This window comes from Lissotriton vulgaris, chromosome 2_1, assembly GCF_964263255.1.
Source record: "Lissotriton vulgaris chromosome 2_1, aLisVul1.2, whole genome shotgun sequence".
In the NCBI taxonomy this organism is placed as follows: domain Eukaryota; kingdom Metazoa; phylum Chordata; class Amphibia; order Caudata; family Salamandridae; genus Lissotriton; species Lissotriton vulgaris.
This window is the reverse complement of record NC_141687.1, coordinates 818,701,545-818,725,135: the sequence shown is the minus strand read 5'-3', so window position 1 is coordinate 818,725,135 and position 23,591 is coordinate 818,701,545. Positions and strand designations below refer to the sequence as shown.

The window sequence follows — 23,591 nt, the reverse complement described above, 5'->3', positions numbered from 1 at the left end:
ATTCGGGGCTACCTTCAGTGATGAATGACTATGTAAACCTGTTTTTCAACGCTCCAACGTTCACACGTCTAGCGGTGATTTCTGGTCCGATTATCTTGGCCATGGAGGATAAAGACTACGGAGTCACAAAGGATAAGGATTCCAAAGCTGATCAACATCTGCATCCTTATAAGACTGATGCTGGCCTATATTTGGAATCAAAAAATACCACTGACTTAAATACTTTTCCAGAAGAAGACATTTCCTACCCTTCAGACCCTGCCTCAACAGTAATTGTGCCTTTCACTACAGTTGTTCAGAAGGCGGCGAAGGCCTTTGAACTTACTTTCTGCGTACGTGAAGTCAAACATTATGATTGAAATTTTGCAACTCTCCACAATTTCTGTTGGGCCCTTGTTTCATTTTAATACCCTATAGCAGACCCTGCAATGGCTGCATGGGAGAAAAACTTTTTGGTCCAGCACTGCAGTCCATGGACAGTTTGAGAGGTACCATAAACCTGCTCTTTCTCCATTCAGAGTCTGGTTGTTCAGATCTCTTCCTCTAAGGAGATCCCAAATGCTATTCCTAAAGCAACTCTTGACAAAGAGGGCAAGCAAGCACTGTGACGCTTTTGGTCACAAAGGTTTTGCTTCCATCAACTCTGTTTTTAGGCACAGCTAATGCGCCTGCGTTTTGGGCCGCTATGTCTGTGCTTTATGTGATCTGATTAAACTCAAGATAATCAGCCTGATAGAGCAAGTGAAGAAGCTATACTCTAACCTTGTGAGTAATGGACTGAATGCATCGAAACAGATACAGATACTGAAATGTGGCTTGGACTCTGTTGCCAAGTCAGTTGGCGTAGTTGTCATGCTGTGACAACAGATTTGCATGCATTCTACCAAATTTTGGCGGTATTTCGAGGCTTTTGATGGAGAACTTACGGAAATAATGCAATTTTTAACCCGTATAACTTGCCTCACCTCCAAGCTACCATCTTCCAGGGAGGTAGGAGGTGGGGGGGGGGGGTGTGGAGTCTCTCATTGTGTCACCAAGGGGGAAGCAATCATGACAGACCTCTGGGTCATCCAGCACATTCTGAGACTATGTGCTTTCCTTATTTTCATCCCTCATTTGGAGGGTTTTCACTGCTTCACACCTGGATCTTGGATGCAAAATCCTTGCCTGAAAGGAACAAGCATTGGTAAGTTAAAAGGTCTCGCCTTTGGGAGGTTATAAGTGTGTAGCTAGAGCCACTGGCTTCGCCAGTGTCTGTGAGTATGTTGTAGAGCACTGTGGCTGCAGTGCAACATGTTGAAAAGTTATGATAAAAAAAAGTGTTACAAGCATTTTTGTTACTATATATATTGCCAAGAAGACATTATGTGCTTGCATTTGCTTAAGTTAGAGCTATTGACGCTGTGAATGACACTCTGTTTTGCCCATGTGTTATGAAGTGTATGTATGTGGTGTGTAGTTGAATTATGTGTGTTGGATTTGAATTATTAGCTGTGGAATTGTGTGGTGTAATTATGTGGTATGTGTGCGGTGTAATTATGTGGATATTAATTATGTTGTATTGAGTGCACTGGAAAATGTGGAGTGTGATTGTGTGTTTTATGGAGTGGAATTATGTTGAAAGAAATGTTGTGTGGTGGAGTGGTATGTAGTGGAGTTTAATTATGTGGTGTGCTTTTGAATTGTGTGGCATGAGTCATTTTGTGGTGTGGATTGGATGTATGTCATTTTGTGTAGTTGTGTTTAGTTGAATTATTTGGTACGGTGTAGAATTTATTTTGGGGTGTGGATTGGAAATGTATGGAGTAGAATTGTGTGGTGTGGAACTGTTTGGATAATCAACATTAACTTGGTAAAAGCAGGATTCCACAGAAGCAACAACGTTCAACAATCGTGCAAGATGACTTACACCAAACAACAAGTATTGAAGAGCATGTGCACATGAAAGCACACATACAACGCTGCAGCTGAAATTAAGTGGAGAGGGAAGGAGTTCCGGGGGCAGAGGGCAGGGTAGGAGTGGGCTGTTGGAAGTGCAGTTCTGGAAAATAACATCGAAGAGACTCATTTGGTAATAGCTGGGCCACTTTTTTGTTTTTCTCCAAGCTCTCGAAAATCTAATAATTAGGCAACACTTTAGGCTACAACATGACAGATGGGGAAAAGGACCCCTTACCCTGAACTAAACCCATTAGATTTAAGCTGTACACTCAAAAAAGAACATCACAAACATGAGTCAGAAGAGGTCTGTGTTGCAAGTTGTGCACCCTCAACCAAATACTGCACGGCTGATACTTTTGATAAAGTGCTGGAGTTTTTGGTGCCTCTTTAGGGAAGCCTATGTGCGTGCACGGTTATTTTAACATTTGTATCAAGAAAATAAAGTAAAAGAAATGAATGTGCAAGTAAGATTGGTTAACAACACTGTCTCGTTATGACAGCCTAAAGTATACAACTGCATGTTCTTTCTAAAATTCCACAAAGCAAAAACTGTAATACAGTTATGTCAGCAAACACATATACTGAGTCTCAGTTACAATGTAGAGGTCGTATCTGAACTTTAACAAACTAGTTAATGCCCCATCACAAAAACTTTTACGGGACCAATAAGAGCTTCTTGTTACCATCCACAAACTGGACTGGTGTTTATGGACGGCCGAGTCCAGCCACCTTACATCGCCACACAGGTCCTGGGCCGAGCGGAGTCCTTCATACTCCATGACGTCTTGGGCGAGGCACGTCTGAATTCACAGGAGCTAACACCACACTGATGTGTACAACTGCAAATCGAATGTGTTTAAAATGTAATAGCAACAGAAGTGAAATGTTTTCCAGTAAGAGTCCCATTTGGGGTAATAAACTGCACACGTTCGAAAGTACAACGCAATACCTCTCAACTAAGTAAACAGACATGTAGCAGACCGGTCACTGCCTTGTCCACGCACCCTTCATAAGCTGAGACATTCAGCTCTGACCTCACTGTAGCGTGCTAGTCACAGGTTGTTCCTGGCTCCACTGGAAGGACATAGGGAGGGTGATGTAGGAGACATGGGAGTGGCATCGACGACTCTCAGGTGCCCCTTGATAAGCAATGAGAAAAGGTGCCCCTTGATAAGCAATGAGAAAGGGAACAAGAGGGAGGGAACGAGGGAAGTAACTTATAGAACTCTACAGTTGCTGAGGAGTTGGTCCTTACATCTCAATGGGCATGTCAAGGACCTTTCAAATCACTGTGTGAGTTATCCCCCTACCCCCCCCCCGTTGCTTGCTTCAGTGTGAGTTGGTTTGTGCCTCGCCACTATGTCTGCTCCCAAGTCAGATATCACACCCTGTGGCTAGGGCGATTTATTCCCATTGAGCAGACCAGCCTTTTAGCTACGAGAAAGCTGTCTTCAAATTTCAATGCTAATCCAATCAGCCAGAAGATACGTTACTGCCAGCAAAATGTCTGTCTATTCATTGCATTGTTTCACATTGTCTAACAACGTGAAACGATGGAAATGAATGTGTACGAGATTGCAATCTTAGTGGGAGCTTTTGAAAGAAATAAGTAAGTTGCACATGTTTCACCTCCCATGCATCCTGCGTGCTGCCCAGGCAGCCGAAACTGTATGAAATTAAATGACTTGAAAAATATAGCGCAGCCATGTTAAAGGTGTATTCACGGTACAGGACCTCTTCACTGGAAAAAAAGAGTGCATGAACAAACGATAAATAGGTCGCATTGAAGGTGACATGCAAGCGGTGCCGTCGCCACAAAGTGAAAAAACACACCCAAAGGGGACAAAGACCATCATTCTACCAATAAAAATAAAGGATTACAGAAAAGCACTAGAAGGAACAAATAGAAAGTGGTGGCGTGGTCTAAACAACCCTAGTAGATACAGCATGCCTCGCAGAGCAGCGCATGTACGCTGCATTAGTGTCGACCTAAAAAGGAGTCATGCAATTAGTAACTCTGGAAGGGAGATTCAATGCTTTCATTCCCTTTACTTCTAGTTCCTAAGGAGGCCTAAGACCTGTTGGGGACTGCCACCATCAACTTTTTATCTGACAAGTTCATACTACTGTCCCTTATCCAGGTCCTCTTGGCCTTGAACTCTCGCGATCAGTTGGTGTCCCACAATCTCCATAACACCTATTTTCACCTGTGTCTTCTCCACCCTGAGATGCTATTTGAGGTTCGTGATGGGGTTCAAACATTTTCAATTTGTAGTCCTCCTATCAAACTGAAGGCAGCCATTTGCTTCTTTATGAAGGTGCTGTTCTTGTGGCAGACGTGAGGAGTCTGTGTATTTCAATACTCGGATGTCAGACTAGTGAAACTGGAGTCCCTCACGCTTTACCATTACATCTCCAGCAGACAATGACTCATCTCCACGATCTGGGCTTCACCATGAGTATCCAAAAGTCCCACCTCACTTCAGCACAAAAGCCTGACTTTCATTGGAGCAGTGGCCAACACAACCCTAATGAAGCCCTTCTCTCCTCCTAGGAGGATCACTGATATTTAGGCGATGATTTTGATGCACCTGACTCAAGCCCTGATCTTGATCATGCAGGTATTGTGCCTGCTAGGCCTCCTTACCTCTTGCATTATGTTGGTGTCTCTTGCCAGATGCTGATGTTCGAGGAGGCAGTGGTTGCAAGATCAAGGGACCCTTTCTGGTCGAGTAGAAATCTTCCAGGCCATGCATCAAAGCCTGCATTCTCCAACCTTTGGAGTGGTCGCCGATCTCTAATGCCTCCTCGCAGTGTTGGAACAGCACCTGCACATACATTTTCTCAACCTGCGAGCAGTCCTCCTTGCCCTGAAGTCATTTCTCCCTTTCATTTTAGGGAGCAGTGTATGGATTCTGTCAGACCGTACCCCCACTGTCCATTATGTTTAAAAGACAGGGCTGGAACGGATCTTGGAGCCTGTTGCGAACTGATTCGCCTATGGAAGTGGGCATTGCAACAGGGAATCTCGCTGGTAGTTAGTCTCTTGTTTAGCAGGCTTTGTCACCTTGAGGGTAGGTGCAGTGTCACCTCTCTCTAGAGAACCGTTGGGGAAGTTGAGCCCTAAAGGTAGAGAGGTGAACTTCTCCAGATTGGGGTTTCTCATCCTGGTTCTCTTCACACAGCTCAGAACATGAAGTGTCCTTGGTTGTGTGCCATATACTCCCTCAGAATGGTTCCCTATTGGATGCCTTCAGGGTTGACTGGTCTCCGGGTCTCCTGTATTCATTTCTATTAATTCTATTTTTGTCATAAGTCCTGCTGAATGTGTAAAAGGATCGACCGTAGGTGATTCTGATTGAACCAGACTGGGTGAGGAGATTCTGGCATGCTGATCATTTTGGCCCTAAGTATTTACCGGCCCCTTTCTTGTCCCATGCACAGTAAACCCGCTGTTGCAGCAGAATGGTCAGGTCCTCTACTTCAATTCTCAGATGCTGCACCTGCACATATGGAGTTTGAGCAGTTCCAGCAAGAATCCTTCTGCCTTCCTGACGAGGCCATAGGCATCTTCTTGGCAGCCCAGAATCTATCCTCACAGGACATTGGAACAGATATTTGCAATGGTGTAAGTCAGAAGGCATCAGTACTTTCATTTTCACCTGCCAATTTCTTGAGTTGTGCACTTGCTGGGCAAAGTCTGGCAGTAGTTAAGGTTAAAAGCAAGCAGCTCTCTCTGCTTAAGTTGCTGCCCTGATCAACCATCCCTGTTTAACTCTCAGTAGCATGTTATCTGCATGTTTTACTTGTTCCCTCCCACGCCGTTTGCCATACTTCAATGGGATTTTAACCTTGTTTTGACTTTCTTGCCGGCATCTCAGTTTGAGCTGATGCACAGTTGCCTATTTTGGCTTCTAAATCTAGAAACGTTTATGTTACTGATAATTACTTAATCTGGCAGCATCAGAGACCTTCAGGCTCTTTCAGTTGGCCCATTGAGCATTCTATCCTCCTTACCCAGATGGTTTCGACTTTTCATATTGCCCAATCTATCACTCTTCCAATTCTCTAATCTTCATCCAACCAAGAAAGGGGAACAACTGCATAGGCCCAATGCCAAGCCTGACTCATACTAACACATTGACCACATTCGACATGAAAGAGTTAATGAACGGTTTTTGTGGGCTTAGATTAAGCCAAGAAAGTCAGGGCGGTGACCAGATACATGTACAATCATCCTCAGCCATAGAAATTGACTATGCCCTAGCATGAAACACCGTCCAGACAGCATTCATGCTCCTCCCAACAGCGCTTTGGCTGCCTCCACAGCTTCCTGATCGACCTTGCATACTTTTGCATAGCACCACTCCCTCGCAACTCGGGCACAAAGTGATCAGTACTTTATTCAACCTGTTACATGTTTTCCTTGGTTATCTGGCACTACTCAGTCACACCTCGCAGAAATGGACTGCTTTTGCACTCATTCCTAAGGAGCGGAATACACAGAAAGATGTATCCATAAGAAGAATCCCTTATTTCTGGTAGATAAATTATCTGCCCACAGATTTCCCACTGCTCTCAATCCACCCAAGTGAGCTAGTGTTATAATAAGATCGCATAGTACACAAACTTGTTGTCTGCTCTATTTGTCCCTGTCTTGGCTCTCAGATCCGCTTCGAGAAGGAGCTAAAAAGATTTCAAGAATTGACTTCAGCGTGCTGGTTGGCACCAAATATACCCAGGAGACACCACGTTCAGAAATGAGGTCGCAGCTAAAGCCAAATAGAGCCACTTAGCGGCAGCGCTTTCAGGCCATTCTGAAGTCTGGAATTAGTATTCATAATTTGAGGAATTTCCTGGAAGATTATCTAATCCTCTAGAAATATAATTATCGAAGAGACGTATCCTCTTCTTTACAATAAGAATATTGACAACAATTCTGATGACTACATAGTTAATCTAAAATAAATACATACATTAGCAACCAGAATTCATTTTTAGCATTTCGTTTCTAAAGAGGATATTTGAAATCCCACTTTTTTAGATGAGTTTAAATTGCGAAGTTATTCTGTGAGTGGCTACCTGATTTCTGCCGCCAGCCTGGGAAACAAAAAAATGCAACATTAATTGTCATGGTACAGTTCTTGTCAAGCGAGTATGCTTATAGCTTACTAAATCTTCTTCTGTGCGATGAGTTATGCAGGTCTATTTTTTGGTCTTTATTTTTATAATGCAGGGGGTGGGAGGAAGAATATACAATACAGCCAATCAGAACTTGTACAATATTTACATTGTTGTTTCTAAAATAATGCATTTGATGCAGGATGGTAAGCACAAGTGAAATCAGTGCTTGCGTTTCTACACCGGTCATTCGGTTTTATCTACATGAAACAGGCACTGTGAGAAATAATCCACCAAATGCCTTTCTACCTGTAGTATGAAATTGTCCAGGGCTACATTTCATAGCATTTTTAAAAGATATTTTCTGATTGCTTAATTAAACTGGTTTTGACGAGGCGGTATAATAAATACTGCCAACTCAAAATGTACCTGCTAACTGCGTCCCATTTCTAGAACATTGAGCCCAGTAATAGCAGATGCTAGCACAGTGTGAAACTCCGTAGTTGAAGAATCTGCTGATTTCGCATTAATTTGATCTATTACATATTCCACAGCTGACATTTGCTTAATATTTTTATTTTGTGCCATGTTGTACTCCGAAACGAATGACCAAATAGATGACCTTGCTATTCTATTGTTTAACTAAAATTCTAAATATTGCAGACCATTTGTTCATTTGAAAGTGTATCAGCCCCTAACGGTTCTATCACAAATGCTGTAACATTCGGCACATAGGATAAATGATTTCAGTGGAATTACAAAAACCAATGTGGTTGTAAATAACTGTTCAGCAAGCTGTATATGAACAGTAGTAAGGACTCTCTGACATCTTATTGCAGTACAACATACAGCATAGACTGTAGACCAGTTTAATGAGCAAATAACTCCTCCCTTGATTTAAATGGTAAAGTCACTCGGTGGCCACATTCTGTGTCCATACCCTTCACTTTTAAATAAGTGTATTTTTGCTACTGTTTTAAATTCTTGTAGGGCTGGCCTATTTTTAATAGTCTGTTATAGAGCATTCCAGCCAGTAGGTAGAAAGACCACAATGTGGACAATGGACCCAGTATGTTGGGTCTAGTTAGAATGTGCAGATCAGCTGACCTTAAGTTACAGTAGGGGGTTTACTATGTTAGGGTTAGGGTTGCAGAAATGTATCCTGGAGATGTCTCATGAACTGCCTTGAAGATTAGTAGTTTTACGGCGGGACCTGTTCGGGGCCAGTCACCATGATGGCAATGGAGTGAAGTAGGGGTGTTGCTCTAGAGATTGTATTGCACTATTTTGGAAAAAGTGTATGGCGTTGTCAAGAATAATGAAGCCTTATGTTGAAACAATAATTACAATAATCTAGTTCAGCACCTTGGCAATGTGTAAGGGGATATGAAAATGTATTTTACGTCTATGTAAGATGTATGATAACTTGCTACGGTGGCCATGGTAGTGCTAAAAAATTCCAATTCTCAATGGAGGGGTTGAAATAAAGACTTAAGCTCCTTGTCGAAGGAGCAAGTTGGCGTGTCTGGATGAATGTGGATGGAAATAGTAGAGGTAGTGGAAGAAAAGAGATCAGTTCATCATAATGGATAATAGGGTCATGCAATGACAAATTGCATGCAAGTATACATGATATACACTAAGAAACTTGGAAAAAAGAAGAACTTTGGTGTCATCAGCATATAGATGACAAGAGAAGTAAAAAATTAGATATCACCAAGGCAAGTAGTATAAAGCAACAAAAAAAGAGAAGCCCCAAGACGGAGTGTTGGAGGACTCCAACAGATAATTAGAGTGGTAATTAGCAGGGAAAGTCTAACAGCAAGATATGACAAAAAACAGATGGGGTGGTTACTGCAATGTCAAGGATGCTCTAGTGGTAAAGAAAGGTGGTTGACAATGTTAAAGCCCCGGATACCTTTCAGCTGTAGTCTTCAAATTGCTTACACTTCAGGTCTCCTATTAAATCTGAAATTCCACTATACAATGAAAATGTTAAAAGATCTTATTGTGACTCCTTGACTTATATTTATTCAGACGTCACTGGGAAGGAGGATGCTTCAGTGGCATTTTTTTCTGCCTGGGAGAGGGAATTAAAATTAATGTTCTTCACATTGAGCTCTCAATCCTGCTTCAGAACATTAGCAGTAACACCCTGCCTATCTACCAAAGCACTTCAGCACCTTGGCAGGGTTAGGATACTGCACAACTTCAGAATTAGCAAGCCAGTATTCTTCACTTCCAACAAAGGATTGAATCTTGATGTTAGAAAACATCAATGAGTTACATACTTTAATCCTGTAATCTCTTTTTAATTTCTCTTCATCTGACTGAGACTTCTAGCTCCATATTCCTTACCTTATAATATTCCCTAGACATCAGACTGGAGTCAGAAATTCTTGAGCAGTACATCTGCATGCCAGTAGGTGACATGGTATAGCCTAGTGTCCGCAGCATCAGCCCCGAAAGTGATGTGCGCGATGCCTATATAGATGCCAACCCAGCGAGCTGACATTAGACTTATTTTGATTGTTGTAGGGTCTAAATCCTGTCTGTGACAGACCCCCATCTGTGTAGTTTCTGGTGCTTGGAGCCCTGGAGCAGGGCCACGGCTCCAAGGCCTGTGAAGTTTGTTCTGCCATGTACCCCAAGGCGCTGCAGGAGCGATCCCTGAAGCACATGTTCACCCAATGCTCCAGGTCCCGGGCCTGTTCGCAAAACTATTCCAGGTACTTGTCAAAGCATTCGGTGCAGACGATGCTGATGCAGAGCCAAATTATGCCACCTGTTGGCACGCAAGGGTACTGCTCAAAATTTTCCGCTTCTAGTCAGACATCTGGTGAATATTCTAAGGTAAGAAATCTGCGGCTGGATATTCCCTACCGGATAAGGCGTTCCCAAAGGTAAGTAACTTGTTAATCACTCGCACCTGTAAATGTGAAAGACTATAGGCTCATTCATCGAAAACTTATTCGAATAGGCTTTAAAAGAGTGTCCTGTTTTAAAAAGCAACTTAAGCAGGGCTTCCGGACAAAAAAGGTAAAGTAGCATGCTTGTATTAACCGCCACTTATAGTAACCTGTCTACATTTCTTTACCTAAAAATAGATTTTCTCTTTCAGTTACATCACGAGAAAGGACACAGTATCATGCTATTGACTGTTATGAATGTTCTTCAAAGTTTTTAATACAGCAGCACCCTTTTGTATCCCCAGATGCAAGACTGTCTGGATTCCTTATTATTCATTATCTTGTTCATTGCAAGCATAACGCTTGTAACATTTACCTTTCATGTCCCATTTTTCCACTTAATCCTCAAAAGGTAATTTAGTATTCGTTGATAATAATTATGAATATCTATTTCATTTGAGTTCGATGTTATAGCACTCTGCTGCTGTCTGTATCGTGGTCTATGTTTACAAAGTCAGTACAGCCACCTGATGCTAGTTGTTTTTTGTTTTAGGGATTTGACATTAAACTAGCCTTTAATCCTAAAAGCATGTTTGTCATCCCTTCTTTTATTTGCTGAAACACTTCGTCCTTGTTCTTACGTGGTAAATATGGCTCCGATTTCTGCTGAGGTTTCTTTGTAGAGTTGAGGCAGCCACTGGATTTTATTTCGATAGTGTGGTAGCAAGTGAAGTCAATGCATGTTTAGTGCACTTGCTGGGTGTAAGGCTTGGCCACTTTGCAAGCAATGTGGAAACGAAGCTTGTGTCACCTCTCAGGCTCAGCACAGAGAAGTTTGATGAAATAGACAGCTCGTGTGTAGCAGATTACAGAGAACATGTATGCTGCATTCGACTGACCACACAACCTGTGCAGGACTTGGATAGATGAATGAGATGTCTAGAGCAGGATGTACATACAGGATTAGGAGAGGAGTGTGGCCAGTCAACTTGTAGCACAATGCTGCATTGCAAAGACAGTGTTCTTTGGAGATGAAGTGAAGATCGGTCGAAAAAGTCTGCAGACAGCTCCAGGAAAAATTAGGGAATACTTGGAAAAGTATCCAGGCACCCGCAGACTGCAAAAGCACCAACTTGTACAGGGTCAGCATTTACGATTCTGTGTAGAAGTCTGTAGACTCTTGAGTGCAGCACGTGTATTTTAAGTACAATTTGAAGAGTGGTTAAGTCATAGTTGAAGTGTTAAGTAGGATACTTTTGGACTTTTGTCCAGCAGTTGAGTTGGAACCTGTTCAGATTGTAGAGTACTTCTTAACTGGACGCTGCAAAAGCATTTTTGAGCAAGAACGGAAGTGGAGGAGATGGCTCCGTTACCTAGTTCCCTTCACTGTAATTGTCTTTCTAGACTTTCTGCCCTACCCTTCTGCCAGGTGTTTGAAGGGCAAGTTGTTTGCTACCATCATCTTTGAAGCCCAGTACTAGTACCAAACATTGGGGAGTGCCATACCTTCTGCATAAACTATCCTGTATTAAGTCGATAATGCAATTCTATGGCATCCCCCGTCCCACACAAATGTCCTTTGTTCCTCTTCCATTTCTGTTTTTTTAAAAAGTCTATAAGATCAAAAAAGGGATATTTTGCACTATGTATATGCGACGCAGCAGCAATATCATTTTAATGAGCGCCGCCCTCTCTAACATTGATAGTGACAGTGCACTCATTGTCCTGCCTCCTCTTTTAATTTTTTTAAGGGAGGTTTTAGATTATTTTTTACTAGGAATGAGTCTTTACTTCTTGTGAATGTAATTCCTAAATATTACACATCACCTTTCCTAAGTCTAGTCTTGACTAATTATCTCTTTTTGTCTCAATTTCTCTGTCCTAAACATTAGCGATTTTTTCTGTTATTTAATTTTGTAGTTTGCAATCAGTAGGAATCTTTAAGATGTATCCATAAGGGTCGCATGGGTCTATTCTGCTGTGTCAAGTATAGTTGGATATCACCCATATAGAGGAAGATCCTATCTTTTCTGCCTAACTGCCATCTGAATCCTCTTACCTCTGTACTACCCTTAATCTAGCAGGCCAAGGGCTCTTCAGCAAAGGAGAAAAGAAGTGTGAAGAGGAACAGCCCTGTCTGATCCCCTTCTTTAACTGTGTTTTATTTCCTTCCATTCACCCCCTCTTCTGCTGATAGATGGATATATATATATATATATATATATATTTTTTTTTTTTTTTAGCCCGTGTCTGAAATTCTGGGCCTGTACCAAAACCCTCTAGTACTTGGAAGAGATAATTACATCTGATGGAATCAAATGCCTTTGAAAAATAATATTACTTTGGTTTAATCTCCCCATCCCTTCCATCTATCCTGTTCTGTACCCTTCGTAAGTTCAGTCTAGTAGAACGATTCATAATAAATTCTGTCTCGTTTGGATATATTAGATCAGGTTTTACATTTGAAATTCCATTTGTTAAAATGTTTGCTAAAAGTTAACCTCCCTGTTAAGGAGGGAGATTGGATGTTAGGTGGACCATTCCTCCCCAGGTTTGCCCTACTTCTGTATTATAATGATTGTTGCTCTCCTGAGATTATAGAGAGTCTTACTTTCTTTAAAAAGCTCTGTGAGCATGTCTCATCAGTGGGTACCCAGAATAAAAAACTCCTGTACATTACCCCGGAAAGCCTTATGGGCTCGTGGTCTTCCTGCTCACATTTGTTTACTGGCCTCATCTAGTGTGGAGAAAGGACAGAGGACTTTGTCTTATTTTAGATCTTTAATCTCTCAATTTCTTCCTGTGGAAGAATGAATTCAAGATGCTCACCCTGACCCAGATTCTCTCTGTCCTCGATCTAGGAGTAGACTGGCTGGTAGCATTAAACTTCAGCATTCCTATTTCACTGTTCCTGTCCTGCAGACTCACAAGCGCTACTTGTGGTTCACGGTGGGCCAAGAACGTTTTTAGTTTGCCATGCTTCCCTTTGGCTTGACCACAAAAGTGTTGGTGGTGGTTGTTCCATTTCTTCAGAGGTTGGGCATATCAGTCTTCCCCTGCCTAAACCCCTTGCTACTAAACGTGGGCTAGCAATATTCAGTCATAGACAACCTCTAGATGTCAGTGAACCGTCTGACATCATCAGTGTTCACTATCAATGTGCCGAAGTCAGACCAGACTACTTCTGATGCTTCTGTTCATCTGCGCCCTTCTGGAAATGGTGCATTTTTGGTCTTCTCTTTGAATCAATAAATCACTGCTGGGTTGGGGAGATCATCTTGGAGAGGTAGAGATCATAAGACTGGTCTCCAGCAGAAACCTGACTCCACATTAGCCTGTTGGAGTACTGGGCTATTTGTGTGGTGGTAAAAAACCTTCCTACTGTCCATCAAAGGGAGACTAATTCAGGTTTTCACAGGGAACACAACCACCATGTGGTTTTGCAACAAGGAAGGCGGGATGGGGGTCCTGTAACAGGATACCCTTTGCCTCTGGAACTGGGTGAATCATCCGGGCATTTCCCTGGTTGTGCACCACCTGGTAAGGTCTTTAAAGTGCCAGAGTGAACAAAGTCAAGTCGGCGTCACAAATGGCAGTTACACGCGGAGGGGTCTTGGGGTGTATTCCAGTAATAGGGAGAACCCTGATTCAGTCTGTTTGCTACTTCTAAGAATGTGCAATGCCAGCACTTCACACTGCCATTCCCAAGAAGACTCATTCTGCATAGAGGGAACATTAAGACTCCTATATACCTTCCTGGCTCTGCCTCGAGCTCTAAATAAGATCAGGAATGTCTGAGCCCTAGTCATCTTAATATGTTTAGATCGGGCCAGGAGAATGTGGTACCTGAACTTCTGGACAGGAGCCATCTGTCCTCTTATTAAGCTTACCCCATGTTTGCCCCTAAACCGGTTGTGATGTCACAGTGGGATCTTAATTTGGTGCTCACTTTTCTCATGTACACCCCCTTTGAGCCGAAGCACGGCTGACCATAATGTCTCCTGCTTTGAATATTGTTTTTCTTGTTGTGATAACTTCAGCTTATCGATTGAGAGAGTTTCAGGCTTTTTCTGTCCGGCAACCTTACGCCACTTTTTTCCAGACAAACAGGTACTGAGGACTAGAACAGACTTTTTGCCAAGTGGTGTGCTTCCTTTCCGTGTTGGCGTGTTTTGCTCCTCCTGCTACTCGAAGGAGGATGAGATTCTAGTGATTAGACTTCAAAAGAGCATTGTTTTGTTTACATTGATAGCACCAAACACCATCGGGTGGACCATTAGCTGTTTGTAGGGCAAAGAAAGGCAAGGCAGTGCAAAAAAGGGCTGTTTAAAGCCTGTGGAGCCTCTCACTGGCAAACGTCAGTGACAGACTCCTGTTTGGTTTTCCTGTGGTGCCTGAAGCTGGATCAGGCGATTCAGGAGCAGGAGATGAAGCTTCTGGCATCCAAAAATTGGAAGACTCTGATCTGCTTTAGGTCCCGATTGTGTAGACGGTCCCGGGCCTGCTCTCGGAGTCCTTCCTGTCGGTCACTGTCACTGTCAAAATCCTTGTTGGTCACAAATGCTAAAAATCTAAGACTTTGAAGCGCTCTTAGATTTCACCACACCGGTCCAAGTAAATGAACGAGACACAGGAACAATGCCACAATTTAAGGCCCCATTTCCACTCTCCCACAGCGGCCCTGATCCTGGGGCCACCGCGCGCCTCTCTGAATTTGCCAGAGCGAGACCGTTCCAACTCAAGGAATTCTATGAAACCATGTACCTCATATTTAGACGACCCAACCCCTCTGGAGCGCCTTTGGGCCCTACAGGTCAGAGTGCTGGATCCATTCATGTATCAGGACTGACCCTGGTTGCTAATCCACAACCTTTGCCAGTGCTGTTGCCTGCTCCACTGAGCCCATAGTCCTTCCTGTCTCCGATACTATCCTGACCGGTGTTGTGCGATGTCAAACAAACTTTAAGATCATCCAGGTCAGAGACAGCACCTCTTTTGTTTGATAGGCCCTGTGCGGATTTTGGCAGGGGTGGATCTGATGATCCATATGGCTACTGTGAACCTCAAGAAGACCCTTTGGCTCAACCAGACGATGACAGCAGGTATGAGGAGCTGGCTGACGCATCTGATCAGGACACCTCTCTCGATGCTGGCCCGGTCTCCCCTCCTAGTGTGGCTCTGTTTTCTATGTCGGTGAGGAAGGGAAGCTGAGGTTCTCTGCCTTCAACTATCCTTCAGGGATGTCTCCCACAGAACCCCTACCACCCTTTAATGAAACTCTTTCTGATTTTCTGCTCAGGCCTTGGGCCCTGCCTTTTACAGGCACCTGGTTTCGTAGGATGATTGCATGTGCCACAGCCATGCTCCTGGGGACCCAGCTTTCTTCACCAGGAGATCGGAGAACTCTGGTCTCTGGCAGAGTCTCTTCAGTTCCACATCAACTTGTTGAAGTTGAGAGCAATTCGCTTGGCATTTAAAGCCTTCCTTCCATCCATCAAGGGAAGGATGGTTCAGTTATTCACGGACAACATCATCGCCATGTGGAACTGCATTAAACAGGGCTTGGTCGCAGAGCCTGTACCAAGGAGTTCTGCACCTCTGGACATGGCAGGAATGTCAGGACATCTTCCTGGTTGTACAACACTTGGTGGATCTCTGAACACCAAGCCGGAAGAACTCCGCTGTCAGTGCCTTATGGATCACGAATTGCATCTAAATCTGGAGGTGGTGCATGATCTCTATAAAGACTGGGGAGAAACTTCCCTTGATCTACTCGCGACCACTGATATTGCGCAATGTCAGTGTTCGACCTGGCATCCTGGGTATGGTCTTTCCTCAGAATATTTTGTTATTACCTCCTCTTTTTGCTGATTCTTTTTGTTGGTCTTATGAATCTGAACATGTTACCATTGCTAACCAGTGCTAACGTGCATGTGCTTCTCCCCTGAAAAGGATGACAATGTTTATACCTGATTGCCATATTTGATGTCCCTTGTAAAATGGTATACCATGTACCCAGAGCCTGTACTTAAAATGCTAGTAGTGGAACTGCAGCACAAATAGTGCATCTCACATAAGTAGCCTTCAAACCGGTCTCAGGCCGTCACTGCAGTGCCTGTGTGTGCAATTTACTGCTACTTCAACTTGGCACTTTAAGCTGCTTGCCAAGCCTTAAATTCCCCTTTTATTACATACAGGTCACCCTTAAGGTAGGCCCTAAGTAACCATAAGGGCAGGGTGCCATGTAAGTAAAAGGTAGAATGTGTGTTTAACCTTTACATGTCCTGATTGTGACAAACCCCTTCCCCCCACCACCAGATTTGTTTTTTACTACTGTGAGGCCTACCCCTCTCAAAGGCTAGCATTGGATTTCCATACTACACTTTTAAGTTGTAATTCCTGACCAGAGAGGAAAAATATGTTCATGTTTCATATCTTTCACATTGTAATGATAAATCCTCCTAATTTGTGAAGTTGGAATTAACATTACTGTTTTTGAAATGCCAATTTTAGAAAGTGGAAAAAACTACCATGGTTTGGCTTTAAGCGCAGCAAGGCCACGCCAAAATCTGAATAAACTAAACAAATGCCAGTACTGCACAATTATTTAACCTAAGACAAGAAGTACAATGATTGGAACAATTGTCTTCAAGAAACCACTTTTTCCGTTTCTTTCAAATTCAAAAACTTTAATTAAATCTTTCTATACAACTTTTACTTTAAAACGATTTTTTCGAAATTTTTCACATTCCTACAAACATTTGTTTTATCTTTTTAGCAACCCCTTTAAATACTTAACTCACATTCCCTCTCTAAAAACTCTACAATCTATATACACCATATACACTGTGTCAGAATCATACTCTTAATAAACTAGTCTACACATCCATCCATGCACTCTATCGTACACCATTCATACTTTGCCCACCCTGGAATCCATTGAGAACCCCTTATTTATGGTGAAGCATCACAAAGTGAATTATTCTTTCTAAGATTGAATATACAAAAAAGCCATCTGACCAATGAAATACAATTTCCAATTCAAAACACAGATTAAATGATTAGAAATTGGCCTAAACGTCACAATGGTCTATGCTTTTCGAATCTCCCTTAATGTGGGGATTCTCCTCAGGACCAAACCAATTCTTGATATCCACACAGGAAAACACAATGTTTGTTTCCGAATTAGTGTGAGGCACTAGCGGGTGTGTTTTCTCCAAGAAATGTAGTCCGTATCTGTCTAGTCATAGTCGCTCGTTTTCTGCACTGTCACAGTCCGTTTGTACAGAGCCAGGAGTCCCCCGTGAGAAGTCGGACAAGGTGTTGAATTCCCTACGTTTTGCCTTCAAATCAAACAGTGAAGAAAACGAGCGACTACAACTAGACAGATACAGACTACATTTCTTGGAGAAAACACACGCTAGTGCCTCACACTCATTCGGTGTGTGTTCCTGTGTGGATATCAAGAATTGGTTTGGTCCTGAGGAGAATCCCCACATTAAGTGAGATTCGAAACGCGTAGAACATTGTGACGTTTAGGCCAATCTGTAATGATTTAATCTGTGTTTTGAATTGGAAATTGTATTTCATTGGTCAGATGGCTTTTTTGTATATTCAATCTTAGATAGAATAATTCACTTTGTGATGCTTCACCATAAATAAGGGTTTCTCAAAGGATTCCAGGGTGGGCATATTATGACTGGTGTATGATAGAGTCCATGGATGGATGTGAAGACTAGTTTATTAAGAGTATGATTCTGACACAGTGTATATGGTGTATATAGATTGTAGAGTTTTTAGAGAGAGAATGTGAGTCAAGTATTTAAAGGGGCTCCTAAAAAGATAAAACATTAATGTTTAGGAATGTGAAACATTTCGAAAAAATAGCTTTGAAGTAAAAGTTGTATAGAAAGATTTAATTAAAGTTTTTGAATTTGAAAGAAACTGAAAAAGTGGTTTCTTGGAGACAAGTGTTCCAATCATTGTACTTCTTGTCTTAAATAATTGTGCAGTACTGGCATTTGTTTAGTTTATTCAAATTTTAGAAAGTGGACATGTCTCTGCACTTACTGCTCTGTGTGCCTGACAGCCTGTCTCCAATACATGTGTGGGGTTGGTGACAGTTACACTTTGTTCATTCCCTCAAGGCAGCCACAACACAGGAAGGATAGGTGTGTCGGAGTACCCATCTATATACATCTGCATTCTTATGGCCTTGCCTAGGCAGGATGTAAGGAAGGTGCATACACTTTACTTGAATAGGCTGTGTCCTGTTCCCCACACAAATGACTGATTACCTCCAACAGATAGCCTGGCAGACAGGACTGGGTTAAAAGGGACACTTGTGCTTTTCAGGGAGCTGCTTTGAAGTCACCCCACATCAAAGGCACTTTTGGCACCCTAAAATCAGACACTACTGGAATTGTAACTGAAGCTCTGCCAGAAGAACTGCTGTGCTGCTCAAAGGACTCAACTGGACTGCTGATCTGGAAGGCTGTTTTTCCTGTTTGTTGCGCTATTTCCTGTTGCTCTCTGGCTCTGTTGAAGGAGAACTGGACTCTGCCTTCAATCCAAGTAATCTCCAAGGGCTTGTTGCCTTGCCTCCTGTTGCCTGAGACTCAGGGATATCAATGTCTTTACACCTGCTCTTGTGCCTGGCTCACTGGAACTGGCCTAGATACTTGCAACACGGATTTCAAAGCATCTCTTGTCTGTGTGTAGCAGAACTGGCGTATCGACCCAGTTGCGGCAGTAAAATCAGTGCATCACTCCAAAACCAGTGATTTGCCTCCAGAAATCGCTGCATCGGGTAGCGCATCGCCGTCGCAGCTTGGTGAGATAGACGCATCCCCTTGACTGCGTGGCAGAATTCTGCACATCGTTCGACACTTCTCGACTCCAGCACCAGTCTTCCATTTGTTCTTTTTAAATTCAGTATCTCAACTCTTGAACATTGGAGTTTTGTCGTTTTGGTCTTGCTTTAAGAATATAATCAATTTTTCTACACCGGTTTGGAGTTTTTATGTGGTGTATTCATTGTGTTACAGTGAATGTGTGTTGTGCACAAATATTTTACATATTGCCTATTTACATAAGTCTAACTGCTTTGTGCCAAACTATCAAAGGGCGAGCACAGGTTATCTTTGAGCGTGCATCTAGCTTACTCTGACTAGAATAGTGGTTCCTGCCTGGCCCGGGTGCAGACCTCAGCCCATTTCTAACAGTATGCTCTTCTGCCCATTGGAGTTTCCAAAGCATCTGTCTCTCGGAGACGTGTTCCGATTGGGCAGGAACTCTGGACTCCTGTCCGCTTTTCTGCCGAAACCACTCCAGCCCCGAGTTCGTTCTCAAGAAGATCAAGACCGACCGGGCCCAAGTCATCCTAGTGATTCCAGATTGAGCTTGAAGATTATGGTATCTAGAACCTGTGGACCTGAGCACCTGTCCTCCAATCAGCCTGCCCCTTCGGGAGAGTCTTCAGTTGCACCAACAGGACAAGGCCCTCTATCTGAACCTGTGCACACTCCAGCTTCATGCATGGAGATTGAACAGCAACAGTTGAAGATCTTCTGCCTCCCTCCTTTAGTCTGTGTAGTCATCTTGACAGCCAGACGTCCTTCAACAAAAACTATATACGCCTGATGGTGGGTGAAGTTAGTGACTTGGTGCTCTGAAAAACACATTGACCCTAAAAGGACACCTTCATTATCGTTTGCACCAAAGTACACCGGATGGACAATCCGCTATTTATAGGATTCACTGGAGCGAAGAAGGGGAAAGAAGTGCGGAAGAGGTCGATCGATGATAGATTGTAGTTTGCATCAGGGTCTGCTACACATTAGCCAAGAAGCATGCCCCTGAGGGCTTGCACGCTCATTCCACCAAAAAAAAAGTTAGTCTAATGTGTTAGCTTGTGGAATTTCCATCCTGGACATCTCTCAGGCTGTTATGTGGGCATCCTTGCACACATTTGGTAAGCACTACTTGCTGCCTTGGCAGCCAGGTCAGTCGTGACGGGCACTTTGCTAATTTGGTCCTCCAGGACATTTTAGTTTGAGCCACTTTGCCCGCCCACGTCAGGGGGAGGCATTGCTTTGGTTTATTTTAAGGTAAGGAATCAGCAGCTGAAAGTCTCCATCATATTAACAAGTTACTTACCTTTGGTAACGCCTTACTCTGGTAGAGACTCTGTCTAGCCACAGATTTCCTACAGACCCACCCATCCTCCTCGTTCTGTGAACTGGACTCTTCCACCTAAAAGGTCCTTTTAGGCCCTTACGTTCAGCACATTGGTCTCAGCTTCTGACGTGCTTCTGGCGTAGTAGTGGTCATGAAAGAAACTGATACGGCGCTGAGGTGGCTCCTATGTAGGTTCCACGCATGTCCTATTTGGCGCGTTTGATGCGGCGCCGATTGATGTCACCTGCCAGCATGTAGAGGTACTGCTCAAAATTTTCCGGATCCAGTCTGAAGACTAGGGAATATTCTCAGGTAAGTAATTCATGGCTAGATAGTCTCTATCAGCTAAGGCGTTACCAAAGGTAAATAACTTGTTCTTTGGGATGAGCCTCTGTGTACAGTGCAAATTTCCTCGCCCTAATATTCTATCTTTTCCATGGTGAACTCCACCCGATTTATTTATTTATTTTAATATGAACCCATCGAAAACACGGTTTGTGATATTAAGTACTGTCCTGCCCACAACATCTGACTATCTGTGCATACCCTACACTTCTATCAAGAAAAGTGACAGATGCACATCCGTCCCCCTGTGGACAGTACTGCATAAAGAGAAAAGAACCCTGAAACCACTGAGCCTCAAAGGGGACAAACCCCAACACTCAAACATCCCTATTTTGGACAATAGAAAGAAACAAGTCCCCTAGGCTACTTAACTTGTTCCTGCCATTTGAATAGCATATAGTAGAAAGAATTCAAGTATGTGCACAGCTCCATTCGAACATTCCATCAAAGAGGTGGGAAACTGCAGAGTGCCCCAGTTGACTCTTTTCCTCTTTATCAACAGTCCAGAAAAGAACGAAAAAGTCTAGACCCTCACAGCTCCTTTTTTTCCCCTTTTTTAAAATAAAGGGACCAAACAACTACACTGCTCCTTTTGCTAACTGTATTTCTCGTTATTTCTACTCTTATGCCCTCTTTCTCGGTCGTTTTTTTTCCTTTTCAGTTTCCTACCTGAGGTGTTGTAAGAAAAATATCGCTCAACATACTCTCTTAACGAATTTTAGTTATTCTGTATTGCTGTAAACGGGGATGAATATTAACATCTTTTCATATCTGTCAATTTCAGATGCATCCGGAAGAAATAGGACCACGAAAAAAAAGAAGCAAAGTAAACAGCCAACTACAGAAATAAGGAAAAGGCATGAAAGTGAAAAGAAAACTGAAAGGCAGCAGAAGAGCAACAAAGAAGAAAGAAAAAAGTCGGAGAAATCGGACAGACATTCTCATTATTCGTTACATCAAAAAAGTTCTCATCGATCACCCCTGTTATCCCATTGAAAGCACATGTACTGTAGAATTTTCAAACCTAGTTTCAAAATGACTATTCAGTATTTTGGATCGGTACCACATGATTTGGAGAAATACAACATTTGAGGGACTGCTTGTATATTTTTTCAGAGTTCTGGAATATTCCCCAGGTCCTGTTCCATATTTTATGGGCATCATGTTGAATGGCAAACCAAATCATCAGAAACAGTTATTCTCTGTAAAAAAATAACTTTTAAAAGGTTAACCATGAGGATAATATAACTTGTGGCTGCCCTTGTGCTAATGTCATTGTTACATATTGCGTTTCTATTTTTTAATAAATGCTGTTTTCTGCATTGGAAAAACTTTTTTAACCCATTTTACATTAAAAAAAACATGTTGTGGTGTTGTCCCACACAATGTATTTGCAGGGGTGAGCATTTTTTGTAAATGTTTATTGTGTTTCTAAATGTAATTATACATTTTTCATTAGGAAGACAGATAGTGCCGAAACTAAATAGTGACTTGTCAAACATATTATTTTATTTTTTTCTTGAAATACTTTTTTGGGACCTTGGATAAATGATTGTACATTCTAATTCATTTGCTTTTGTGTCTTTACTGCCTAAATCGTGTTTATTATTAAAACAACCTACATCTCAAAAATTTGAAATTGGTGTTGTATTTATAATAGAAACATTTCCTCTGCAATTTGAACTTTGAAATGCATATCACTGCTCTGTTAAGCCCCTTCGAAACTCTTGTGTTTGCTTGTTAATTCCAACTTTCACATTTAATTTATTTGATAAGTGAAACTGTCTGTATGTTTGTACAATAATTTGCTGAAATTGTGGATATGTCATATTTAATAATTATAATAGTTTTTTCCCTAAATAAGTCCCCATTAAAAGATTTCCTAGATAAACGGGTATTAAAACTATGAACTTGACCAAAAAAAGACTATGGAAATATTTAATTTTGCTTGCATCTTATGAGCATGGGACAGTTGAACACTCTTTACTGGGGTTTCCAGTTTTCATTGCTTATTTTCGGAGTATTGGTGTTATTTGTTTTTCCTCTGTCTCCATGAATATTTGAATCTATAATTAACCTGTGTTCATAGCTTTTTAAATTAAGAAATAACAGGAAAAATGGTGGAATCTTACTCTTTATGAAAAAATGTTATTACTGTAAATAATTACCCACACAAACTATGGTGTCCACAATATTTGAATATAGAGTGTTTCTGATTACTGCCTCAAGCATTGTCTGCTCTCACATATAAACATTTTCCCAGCTCTAGTTGGAGAGGATACGAGTCCTTCCGAGATGAGTCCAAAATCCTTGCCGTTTAAACGCACAAAAAAAGTCAATAAGTTGAACCTGTGCTTGAACCATGATAGCTATGGCATCGAGCAGACAGGCTTAACTTAAGAAAAGTGTGCAAAGTATTTAGCTATTAAAAAACAATTAAAAAGTCAAAACAAATAAAAATACCACAATGATCACATATAAGAAAAATTACAATGATTCAAATCAAATTTAATCGGAGAAGCTGGATGTTAGAAATGGGGGTCATTAGTTGGCACAGGTAGGTAACTTTGTCCAAATAGGGACCATTGCTTTTAGTCAGGATAAGGGAGATACACACTTTAGATAACCCCTGCTCACCCCCTTGGTAGCTTGGCACAAGCAGACATGCTAATCCCAAAGGCAATGTGTAAATTATTTTTACTCAAAACACACAGTAATACAGTGATAACACAACACCACAAATGGACACCACGCCAGTTACAAAAAATAAAGTATCTTTATCTAAACTCAACAACACCGAAACAACAAAAGTCCAACATATAGGTAATGAAATATGACATTAGAACAGTTATTCCAAAAATAAAGCTTGTAGAAACCAAATAGCTTCACCTGGGACTATTTGCAACATTGTTACAGCAATAAATCCAAAATGCGGCTCCGACTGCGAGGAGCATGGCATCTGGCACAGTGTCACACAGACCCCTAAACAAACAGTGCCTTGGAATCTAAGTCTACGACTATGCACGGCATCGTGGGAGTGAGGCGTTGGTGCTGAGGTAGAGGCCATCTCCCTGGCTGCCACAGGGAAGGCAAGGC

At 42.1% G+C, this 23,591-nt stretch overlaps 1 protein-coding gene across 8 annotated transcripts in view; it reads left to right on the top strand.

Moving 5' to 3' along the window:
- The window catches only part of CWC22 (CWC22 spliceosome associated protein), a 466,526-nt gene extending 444,399 nt beyond the window's left edge, over positions 1-22,127 (top strand). For all 8 annotated transcript variants that reach the window (XM_086956220.1, XM_086956217.1, XM_086956216.1 and 5 more), the window contains one exon: positions 21,280-22,127. In XM_086956220.1, the coding sequence (XP_086812346.1) occupies positions 21,280-21,491 (212 nt within the window). In that variant the 3' untranslated portion in view covers positions 21,492-22,127. The remainder of the gene's footprint in view (positions 1-21,279) is intronic.
- The last annotated feature ends 1,464 nt before the right edge of the window (positions 22,128-23,591 follow it).